This window comes from Mytilus galloprovincialis, chromosome 1, assembly GCF_965363235.1.
Source record: "Mytilus galloprovincialis chromosome 1, xbMytGall1.hap1.1, whole genome shotgun sequence".
Taxonomy (NCBI): Eukaryota; Metazoa; Mollusca; class Bivalvia; order Mytilida; family Mytilidae; genus Mytilus; species Mytilus galloprovincialis.
In genome coordinates this window covers 54,867,409-54,879,688 of record NC_134838.1, presented here as the reverse complement: position 1 = coordinate 54,879,688, position 12,280 = coordinate 54,867,409, and the positions used below count along the sequence as shown (strand labels likewise).

Here is a 12,280-nt window from a genome sequence, read left to right as displayed (position 1 = left end):
ATAAATTTGATCTGGAAATTGATTATCAAATTTGAATGAAAGTAGTTTAAAAAAAGATACATTTTCTTCTGACTATCAAATGGGAATACATCATTGGGTTTTAAAAAGCCTTCTAATAAGAAGTCTTGATCTTCGTTTTATAAGTTTAAATTGGCATGAAAATTATCTTATCTTGTATTTGTTAAACAAGCTCTGTACTTAGTAATTTATTGCACGCACATCACTTTGTTTTAAACAACAACAAAAATGATTTTAAAAACAATTAGAAGGTAGCATATGGTGAAAAGTTATTAAATAACAAAGTAAATTATTTTAGCTTGGTCAATTCATTGTAGTATCCTGGCTGGTGTTAATACAGTCAAAATTAATTGCATCATAAGCCTGATATTCCGATGAGAATTAAAACAGAAACCTAAAGAGACCAGTCAATTATCATACAATGTAGAGTGGCAGTTTTATTAAACGAAAAACAAGATTTATTTAAAAATGACCCAAAACATTTCTTACAAGAATTTTAAATCTTGATATATTGTCAATGTCAAGTTGTCCAATATCTAGAATTTCATTTTAAACATTTGCATTAAAATCAATCAAGACTTGCAAACATGTAATTTTCCAAACCATGCACAAAATTTTGATTTACTCAAATTTCTATTTTAATCATTTAGTAATTGTATGTATAACATTTAAACTTTTCAGTGATGAAGACATAAAAGAGAAAGAACCTGTTGTTTTTAGCTCAGCAAAATCCTTCTTTTTCTTTCAAGAAAATGATGAAAGAATATCTGGTAAGAAATTATTCTAACTAGTATGGTAAACAAACAATATATAGTTCCTAGTAACAACAACTGTTATTTGCTTTTTGTTTTGATTGAGAAGGAAACAACTTGAACTTTGTTTAACATATACTTTGAATTCAGAAATTATTGTGAAGTTTTTATCATTATGAAAAATGCAACAGAGTTGTAAACGCAATATTTTAAACCCGCATTTTGAAATATTTGATATGAATTAAACAGAATTTTTCTCAAAATCGTGACATTAAAATCACATTTAAGGGTTAAATGACAAAATCACAATGATAAATGCTCGCAATAATTTCTGAATTTACAATGAAAATGATATTTTTAAAACTGTTTTAAAAATTTGTATGTTTGTAACCCAGTTTACTATGTTATTATTCATGTAGACCATCATACACTATAATTTGACTTGATTAGTTTTTCACCATACATTCACTTTTTCCCTTACAAGAGCTTTGTTATTGATTGCAAACTGTTTGTCAATGAGTTTTCATAATACTGTTAGTTTTCCAATAAGTATCAAGTTGATTATATGCGGCTTTTGAATTTTTATGAGTTTTTTTTTCTTTCTTGCAAGAGTTAGGTAAGGTATCATTTTTTCATGATATCTGTAATTTTTATACGATTGCAAAAAAATATTTGCCTTGTATAATGGTATGATGTTGTCGTCTGCGTCGTCGTCCGAAGATGCATTTAGTTTCCGGACAATAACTTTAGTTAGTTATAGTGAAGGGATCTTTATAAATTTTTAAAAGAGGGGTCAATACATTTGAAGGAAGGTAGGGATTGATTTTGAGGGTTGTGGTCCGAATAGTTTAGGAATTAGGGGCCAAAAAAGGGCACAAATAAGCATTTTTATTGGTTTTCGCACAATAACTTAAGTATAAGTTAATAGAAATCCATGAAATTGAAACACAAGGTTAATGACCACAATAGGAAGGTTAGGATTGAATTTTTGAGTTTTGGTCCGAACACTTAAGGAATAAGGGGCCCTAAAAGGGCTCAAATAAGCATTTTTCTTGGTTTTTGCATAGTAACTTAAGTATGAGTTAATGGAAATCTATGAAATTTTAACAAAAGGTTCATGACCGCAAAAGAGAGGTTTGGAATTATTTTGGGAGTTTTATCGCAAACAGTTTAGGAATTAGGGGCTAAAAATGGCCCAAATAAGCATTTTTATTGGTTGTCCCACACAATAACTTAATTATAAGTGAGATTTTTTATTATAAGCGCAGTTTTCAAGTTAGTCCAAATCTAGGTAAATATTAGATTTCTTCAAAAATTGAATTTTTGAGTTTCTTTGATATGCCGAATCTAACCATGTATTTTGATTTTGGATATTGGACCTCCAATTTAAAAAAGAATTAAGTTAAAGTTCTTAAACCACATTCATTCTATGTCAGAAACCTATATTGTGTCAACTATTTAATCTAAATCCAAATTCAGAGCTGTATCAAGCTTGAATGTTGTGTCCATACTTGCCCAAACTGTTCAGGGTTTAACTTCTGCGGTCGTATAAAGCTGCACCCTGCGGAGCACCTGGTTAAATTTTTGTTTCAAAATCAATTACATATTGCAAGACATTTTATGCCTATGCCTTAGCAGAGGGGCATTAAGTTTTACCCTTTACCGTCTGTCATATGTTTTGGTGTCCTAAAATTGTTCTCTAACTTAAATTTTATGAAACACAGATCAAGTTTGAGTTTTTTTAGGCTTCACTTTTACCATTCTAGAGTTATGCCCTTTATAATTGGAAATAGTGATGATGTTTTTGTTTTCGTTTTCTAACTTTAGTTTGCCTCAAATAAACCATATGAATCTGATACATAATGCATATTACCACAAAACACAAATTAAAGATAAATTTTGTTTTCATCACTTTTATCTTTCTAGTGTTATGCCCCTTTACAAATGGAAAAATTGCTGTTTTCTTTTTTTGCATCAACCAAATGTTATGAAACTTATACTATAGATTATTACATTGATACAAGTGGATTATCGGATTTAACTATTGAGATTGGATAAATCCTATAATCCACGCTTTACTATGTAATAATCTGTTTCTCTAATGATTAAAAGATAAATTTCCTTTTTTCAAAACCAAAATCCCCTTCGAGTGCCTTCCACTTTCCATGAAGTTGTCAATTTCATTAACACCTGTTAGAACATTTTGATCATTTCAGGGAGCTGAGAAAGGTTATGACCCTTTGACTCAGCCAATCATCTTCTGAGATCATCAGCAACCACACGTTGATTAAATTTTTTTTATACAATGGGTTCGGAAAGGGATATTTTTCCATAGAATTAGAGAAACAATGCTTATAACCACAAATCTTAGGTCAAGTATGAATTTGGAAAGGGTCACTTTTACTTTTCTTGTGTAATGTCCCTGTATAACCTTATATGCAAGCGGGGACATCATACATTCCACATTTATTGCATTTCAATAGCCCTTCAGTATTCTTCTAAATTTGACATGTTTTTACTTACTATAGATTTATTTGTACATTGCAAGACATTTTTCATATGTCATTTGTCCTTGACCTCATCTTTAGCTTTTCTCATCACTTAGCGTCCGGCGTCCGGCGTCCGTCGTCTGTTGTCGTCCGTCGTCCGGCGTCGTTAACTTTTACAAAAATCTTCTCCTGAAACTACTGGGCCAAATTTAACCAAACTTGGCCACAATCATCATTGGGGTATCTAGTTTAAAAAATGTGTCTGATGACCCGGTCAATCAACCAAGATGGCCGCCACAGCTAAAAATAGAACATAGGGGTAAAATGCAGTTTTTGGCTTATAACTCAAAAACCAAAACATTTAGAGCAAATCTGACGTGGAGTAAAATTGTTTATCAGGTCAAGATCTATCTGCCCTGAAATTTTCAGATGAATCGGACAACCCGTTGTTGGGTTGCTGCCCCTGAATTGGTAATTTTAAGGCAATTTTGCTGTTTTTGGTTATTATCTTGAATATTATTATAGATAGAGATAAACTGTAAACAGCAATAATGTTCAGCAAAGTAAGATTTACAAATAAGTCAACATGACCGAAATGGTCAGTTGACCCCTTTAGGAGTTATTGCCCTTTATAGTCAATTTTTAACCATTTTTCGTAAATCTTAGTAATCTTTTAGAAAAATCTTCTCCTCTGAAACTACTGGGCCAAATTAAACCAAACTTGGCCACAATCATTATTTGGGTATGTAGTTTAAAAAATGTGTGGCGTGACCCGGCCAACCAACCAAAATGGCCGCCACAGCTAAAAATAGAACATAGGGGTAAAATGCAGTTTTTTGCTTATAACTCAAAAACCAAAACATTTAGAGCAAATCTGACGTGGAGTAAAATTGTTTATCAGGTCAAGATCTATCTGCTCTGAAATTTTCAGATGAATCGGACAACCTGTTGTTGGGTTGCTGCCCCTGAATTGATAATTTTAAGGAAATTTTGCTGTTTTGGGGTATTATCTTGAATATTATTATAGATAGAGATAAACTTTAAACAGCAATAATGTTCAGCAAAGTAAGATTAACAAATAAGTCTACATGACTGAAATGGTCAGTTGACCCCCTGAGGAGTTATTGCCCTTTATAGTCAACTTTTAACCATTTTTCGTATATCTTAGTAATCTTTTACAAAAATCTTCTCCTCTGAAACTACTGGGCCAAATTAAACCAAACTTGGCCACAATCATCATTTGGGTAGCTAGTTTTAAAAATGTGTGGCATGACCCAGCCAACCAACCAAGATGGACGCCACGGCTAAAAATAGAACATAGGAGTAAAATTCAGTTTTTGGCTTACAACTCAAAAACCAAAGCATTTAAAGCAAATCTGACATGGAGTAAAATTGTTTATCAGGTCAAGATCTATCTGCCCTGAAATTTTCAGATGAATCGGACAACCTGTTGTTGGGTTGCTGCCCCTGAATTGGTAATTTTAAGGAAATTTTGCTGTTTTTGGTTATTATCTTGAATATTATTATAGATAGAGATAAACTGTAAAAAGCAATAAATGTCAGCAAAGTAAGATCTACGAATAAGTCAACATGACCGAAATGGTTAGTTGACCCCTTTAGGAGTTATTGCCCTTTATAGTCAATTTTTAACCATTTTTTGTAAATCTTAGTAATCCTTTAGAAAAATCTTCTCCTCTGAAACTACGTGGCCAAGTTAATTGTAGATAGAAATAATTGTAAGCAGTAAGAATGTTCAGTAAAGTAAGATGTACAAACACATCACCATCACACAATTTTGTCATGAATCCATCTGCGGCCTGTGTTTAATATTCACATAGACCAAGGTGAGCGACACAGGCTCTTTAGAGCCTCTAGTTTATGCTTCCAGCAACTGCTTGTAAAAAATTACTGTTCTTTGTCATGTGAATTTCTCACTTATAACTTTATACAGTATTTAGGTTCATTGCAATCAACATGTCTGTCTGACAGGGTTCAATTGACTTCGACCTCTTTAATGGATCGATAATTAATGTTAAAGTTACATGATGAGGTCTGTTTCTCAGAAACTATAAACAGTAGGTAAACTATATTTGGTGTATGGAATGATTGTATGGGGTACATGTGATTATACTGTGGATTCATTTATTTTTGTTGATATCAATTTTCGTTGATTGAGTATTTTCATGAGTATTTGATTTTTCGTGGTTTTGCCAATGTCTGTATTCAGATCCTATAGAAAATTTTAATTCATTGAACATATGAGTTTGTGGTTCACCTGTACCCGTGAAACCCACGGAAATTGGTATTCAATGAATAATAATGAATCCACAGTGTATAAATAATATTTAAAAATGTTAAGTATATATGAGATTCATGTAGAAAACTCTTTATTTTTTAAACTTTCAACATAAAATCAATGGGTCAATGAAGCAGGAAAGACATTGCATAAAATTCAGATTTGTATAAAAAAAATAACTGTTCAGAAGCTTTTACTGGTTTTTTTCTCTCTTTAACTTTTTAAAATCTATGCCTTAAATCTATAGCTCATAAGATATTTACAATATATGATTGTCTTTTTGGGGATATTTTATTACTGTTTATTTATTCATATTGCAGAAGGAATAAACAAGTTTTGTAGACAGGATGATCTAGATATTGTCAAAGATAAATGGTTACAAAAAAGAGCAGATCTTGTTGAGGTAATCTTTTATAATAAAAATAAGGAGATGAGGTATGCTTGCCAATGAGAAAACTATCCACCAAAGTTTAGATGAAGTGGATGTAAGCAATAAGTGTAGGCAACCGTTCAGCCTTCAACAATGAGAAAACCCCATACTGTATAGTCTGCTATAAAAGGCCCTGACATGAAAAATATGAAATAATTCAATTGAAAAAATTAATTATCTTATCTTGTATTTTTACACCATGACCAATCATAGATTAAGTTAGTATTTTGTTATAGTAAATTACATTTTTAACTGGTAGGGGACTGTATTACTATGCAAAACTCTGAGAATGATTTATTTTTTATTTTTTGTATAACAACCGATTAATATAAAAAATGTCCTGTTTTCAACAAATTTGGAATTGAAAATTAAAAAAAACACCTTCCTGCCAATCTGAAATTGTTCAACTTTTTAGAATTATTTTACTGTTACTCATATTTGTTTCCAGGCTTATAGGACAAAACATAAAAGGCTATTACGAAAGAAGAAAATAGAGGATAAACAGGGCCATAAGAAAGTAGATGCTCACAAGAAACATGCAGTTTTAAAAAATAGATAAATTATTAATATATGAAATGTGTAATAATATATTTCATTCTCTAATAAAATAAACATGAAATGACTTAAGTGTGTTTTACTGTGTTATGTCACATTATTGCATTTAGAGGTATTAAATTCTTTCTTGTCTGTCAGTCTCATTGTAAGTCTTTTTAGTCCCCTACAGAGAAGTCAAAAGGAACTTTAGGTTTGCACTCCGTCGTTTTGTCCATCCTTCAAACTGGCATATCAGTTTCCTACACTTTTTTTCTTGGTGCTTGAAGATATTGATTTGATTTTAGGTATATTGTTTTATCATGGCAAGTTACAGGTCAAGTTCAAAATATATTATAAAAATTGCTATGTCAAGAGTTTGCCAAGAAAATAATTTTGGTACAAATTCATATTATTATGCATTTGGTCTTTTTCTCTTAGACTTGTGATAATGAATGAGGTATTAAATTATAAGCCTGGTACCTTTGATGATTATTTACACCACTGGGTTGATGCCACTGCTGGTGGACGTTTTGTCCCCAAAGGTATCACCAGTCCAGTAGTCAGCACTTTGCTGTTGACATGAATATCAATTATATGGTCATTTTTACAAATTTACTGTTTGTAATAGTAAGAATTATTTTATCCCAGGCATAGCTTACCTTAGCCCTATTTGGCACAAATTTTTGGAATTTTCTAAAAAATAAAATATTTTTTACACTAACTTTTTACTTGTTTGACTTTGTAACTATTTTGATCTGAGCGTCACTGATGAGTCTTATGTAGACAAAATTGTGTCTGGCGTATTAAATTATAAGCCTGGTACCTTTGATAACTAATAATTTTATGTTTTTATCGTGCCAGTGACAATAGTCGAGGAAGCAATATATTGGTGTTGCTTTGCCTGCAGCATCAATGGCTGGTTATTTGGATTGGCAAGCATATTCTGCTTCACACTTGAAACCAAGTAACTGTGATACTGCTCTGTGATTAAAAGATTTTGCCCCTTATTTATGTCACACTTGGCTGGTACAGTCTATCAAATCATTGATTTGATGGAAGTGCTTGCCATCCTGTACTTTTACATGCTTGACTATGCAGTATGGGCTTTGCTCATTGTTGAAGGCCGTACGGTGACCTATAGTTGTTAATGTCTGTGTCATTTTGGTCTCTTGTGGACAGTTGCCTCATTGGCAATCATACCACATCTTCTTTTTTATATTGAGTCAAAAACATCAAAAGATGGTTGTAATCTTCTGGTATAGCTTCAAGGATTTTCTTATCCCAGGCGTAGATTACCTCAGCCGTATTTGGCACAACTTTTTGGAATTTTGGATCCTCAATTCTCTTCAACTTTGTACTTGTTTGGCTTTATAAATATTTTGATCTGAGCGTCACTGATGAGTCTTATGTAGACCAATCCATAGGTGGAACCAGGGGGGGGGGGAGGGGGGTCCTGTAGGGCCTGGGCCCCCCCCTTTTCGTGGGAAAAATTTGGTTGATTATATAGGGAATCACTGATGCATGACTGGAGTGGCCCCCCCCCTTTAGGTCAGTCAGCGGGCCCCCCCTTAGGAAAAGTTCTGGATCCACCACTACAATCGCGCGTCTGGCATACTAAATTATAATCCTGGTACCTTTGATATATTATAACTATATTCAACAGATGATATTAAATAATTTTTTTGTAGTATGTAAATGAATTGATAACTAGATGGTTACACCATAGCGAAATGTCATGTGCTGTATAAATAAAGAATTAAAAAGAGTTGTCTCATTCGCACTCATACCACATCTTCTTATATCTATAAAGATAATATGACAGCTATTTTAAAATTCTTACTAAGTATAAAAGACTTGTGTCAAACAGTCTCTGAGTAATGATGTGTTTGGTAGGAAAGGAATAGAACTATAAATGAGACATGAGTTGTAAGACTTATAATTAACTTTATCCTGATTTAGATAAATTTCTCGCAATTTGATTGGTTGATAATGTCCTAATAAATTTCAGTACAATTTTTTATTACGTCAATAGGAATTATCTCCCTTATTTATTACATCAATTGGGATTATCTCCCCTATACCATTGACCTAATAAAAAAGAAATAAAAATTGGGTTGCTTTATATAGTCCTAATATTTTTAATTATACCCCACGCAACGAAGTTGCGGAGGGTATAATGTTTTTGACCCGTCCGTCCGTCCGTCAGTCCGTCCGTCTGTCAGTCCGTCCGTCCGTCAGTCCGTCAGTCCTGTTTCTTGTCATCGCAACTCCTCTCAAACCACACAACAGAATTTCACGAAACCTTTTCAGATAATAAGGACATACTATGTAGTTGTGCATATCAACGGGAAATTGCGATTCAATTTTTTTTCTAGGAGTTACGCCCCTTTGAACTTATTTACTTTAATGTACTACTGCAACAGTTTGTCATCGCAACTCCTCTCAAACCACACAACAGAATTTCACGAAACCTTTTCAGATAATAAGGACATACTATGTAGTTGTGCATATCGACGGGAAATTGCGATTCAATTTTTTTTCTAGGAGTTACGCCCCTTTGAACTTATTTACTTTAATGTACTACTGCAACAGTTTGTCATCGCAACTCCTCTCAAACCACACAACAGAATTTCACGAAACCTTTTCAGATAATAAGGACATACTATGTAGTTGTGCATATCGACAGGAAATTGCGATTCAATTTTTTTTCTAGGAGTTACGCCCCTTTGAACTTATTTACTTTAATGTACTACTGCAACAGGTTGTCATCGCAACTCCTCTCAAACCACACAACAGAATTTCACGAAACTTTGTAGATAATAAGGACATACTATGTATATTGACAGGAAATTATTATTCAATATTTTTTCTTATACAATTTTTTTTTCTTATGCTTATTTAATTTCTCCAATGACAATGTGGGGACGTGGGGTATGTGAGCGTGCTCACTAAGGTTCTTTAATTTTTCACAGTTTTAGATTAAATATCTAAAATATATATGGTTGATATTGTCCTTATATTGAATTTGAATATAATAATATGTAATATAACAAAATCAGGATAAATTTGTTATACAGTGTTCAATTTGTCCTAATACAGAATTTATCAGGTCAATAAAATTCATATTGGGTTTGGGTATTGACCCTATAAATTCTCGTATTAGGACAATTGCACACTGTGTAACTAATATTATTAGATTTTTGAAAAAGAGAGGCAAAAGATACCAAGGGGACATTCCAACTTGTTTTTCAAGATGTTGTGACAATGACTTGGAAAAAAATTAAAGGAAGACCAAAAGAAAAACAACAGAATACTATAAAAGACTGAACAATACAAATCCCACCAAAACCATGGGTGATCTTAGGTGCTCAGAAAGGATAAGCAGATCTCGTCATCTATAAGCATCTGTGAATGTGAAGGATAATCCTACTCTCTTGTCATTCTTCCTATAAAGAAGCTCAAGTTTAAAATCAGCCTCAAATGAATGAAAAGAACTAGTGGACAAGATTGAAGTTCAGGCCTTCAAAGTCGAGGAGTCTTATATTAAAGAAAAGAAAGGTGCAGAATAGAAAGATCAGAATTGGAGGAGATATCATTCCAACAATCATGGAGAAACCTGTCAAAAGCTCGGGCAAGTTGTTTAGAGACTCCTTGAACGACAGAGAAATCTTCGAAAGTGTAGATGAGATGGTATCACAGGCTGGAAAGTGAATGGACACTATTGACAAGTCTGTTTTACCTTGGAAGTACAAGGCGTGGTGCTATCAGCATGGAATATTACCAAGGATAACATGGCCTCTGTTGATGTACGAATTACCTCTAACCAAAGTTGAAAGTTTAGAAAGGATGTTCAACAGACACTTACGTAAATGGCTTGGTGTTCCAATGAGTTTTAGCAGCATTGGTTTGTACAGCACCAGTTCAAAACTTCACCTATCACTGTCTTCTATTACAGAGGAGTTTAAAGTCAGTAACCAAAACAAGACAAGTCATGATGTTGAGAGACAGTAAAGATGACAAGGTGAAAGAAGCACATGTTGATGTTAGTACTGGAAGGAAATTGATGGCCAAGAGCGCTGTTGAAGATTAAAATTGTCATTAAACACTTATTCCAGCCTTTGTTGCATGCAACACATGCTTTCATTGTAAACTTCAAAAAGTCTGTGTAGTTTATAATGTTAGCAGGTACAGAGTGTTGAGTTGTCCAGTGATGTCCTCTCCTGTGTTCAATGTGTATCAACTTGGACATACTGAAACTCTCACAATCTGCATTGGAATTTGGTACACAATATATTGCTCTAGTAACTCTAGTTAGTAGAGGAAATCTTGCTGTTCTAGTGATCTTGTTTGTCATTGCTAAAACTGCAGCCCAGTAAAAGTCTACTCTGGTGTCTGTGTCAAACTTTAGTTCTTCACTATATACCTGACGAACTGAGCAAAGCCATGCAAACATGCAACATCTTGGTAATTGAAGGGAAACTTGGTCACCATCTCTGTTACCACTGCACACTAGAACGGACGAACTGAGCAAAGACATGCAAACATGCAACAACTTGGTGATTGAAAGGAAAATGGTCACCATCTCTTTTATCACTGCATTCTAGATCTTACGAACTGAGCAAAGACACGCAAACATGAGAGAAATGGGTGATTAAAGGGAAACTCGGTCACCATCTCCTTTTAAAACCACTGCAGTATATACATGACGAGCTGAGCAAAGACATGCAAACATTAAACATCTAGGTCATTCAATAGAAACTTTGTCACAATCTTCTTTACCACTGCGCTATAGAACTGATAAACTGAGCAACGAAACTTGGTCACTATCTCCTTTATCTTTGAACACTAGAGCTGACGAACTGACATGCGACAACTGGGTGATTGAAGGGAAACTGGTTGACCATCTCCTTTGCCACTGCCCAATAGAACTGACGAAATGAGCCAAGACATGCATACATGAGACAGCTAGGTGATTAAAGGGAAACTTGGTCACCATTTCCTTTACCACTGCAGTATATACATGAAGAACTGAACAAAGACATGCAAACATTAGACAACTAGGTCATTCAATGGAAACTTGGTCACCATCTACTTTACCACTGCACTATAGAACTGACGAACTGAGCAAAGACCTGCAAACACGAGACAACTGGGTGATTGAAGGGAGACTTAGTCACTATCTCCTTTACCACTGCAGTGTAGACCTAACGCACTGCAATATAGACCAAATGCAATGCACTATAGAGCTGACCATTTGAGCAAAGACTATAACATCAAAATAAAGCAAAATAATTCATATCATATTGTATATGAATTAGTTTACATATATAAAAGGGGGACGAAAGATACGAGAGGGACAGTCAAACTCATAAATCGAAAATAAACTGACAGCGCCATGGCTAAAAATGAAAAAGACAAACAGACAAACAAAAGTACACATGACACAACATAGAAAACTAAAAAATAAGCAACACGAACTATAAACTATATGCATAAAAATAAATCTCTTGTAATTTCGGTAGATTAAATTAGATTTGTCTCATTGATTGTTTTGTACAGGGACTTTCCATAAGTATAGAAAGTCCCTGTTTTGTATAACTGCAGAATTAATAGTGGCAAATACTTTGCGATATACCACACAATTTTAATAGTAAATTAATTTACATTTCGTATCATTGACATCTACCCGTCGGTAAAAAAAAAAGTGTTCCCAATACAAATAAAATAAAAAAAATGAAACCAATCTTAATGTCGTTACAAA

The 12,280-nt window shown here is 33.5% G+C and overlaps 1 protein-coding gene across 2 annotated transcripts in view; it reads left to right on the top strand.

Moving 5' to 3' along the window:
• The window catches only part of LOC143079000 (nucleolar protein 8-like), a 39,736-nt gene extending 33,128 nt beyond the window's left edge, over positions 1-6,608 (top strand). For both annotated transcript variants that reach the window (XM_076254108.1, XM_076254102.1), the window contains exons 15-17: positions 700-788; positions 5,876-5,958; positions 6,434-6,608. In XM_076254108.1, coding sequence (XP_076110223.1) covers positions 700-788; positions 5,876-5,958; positions 6,434-6,544 — 283 coding nt within the window. In that variant the 3' untranslated portion in view covers positions 6,545-6,608. The remainder of the gene's footprint in view (positions 1-699; positions 789-5,875; positions 5,959-6,433) is intronic.
• Positions 6,609-12,280: the final 5,672 nt, after the last annotated feature.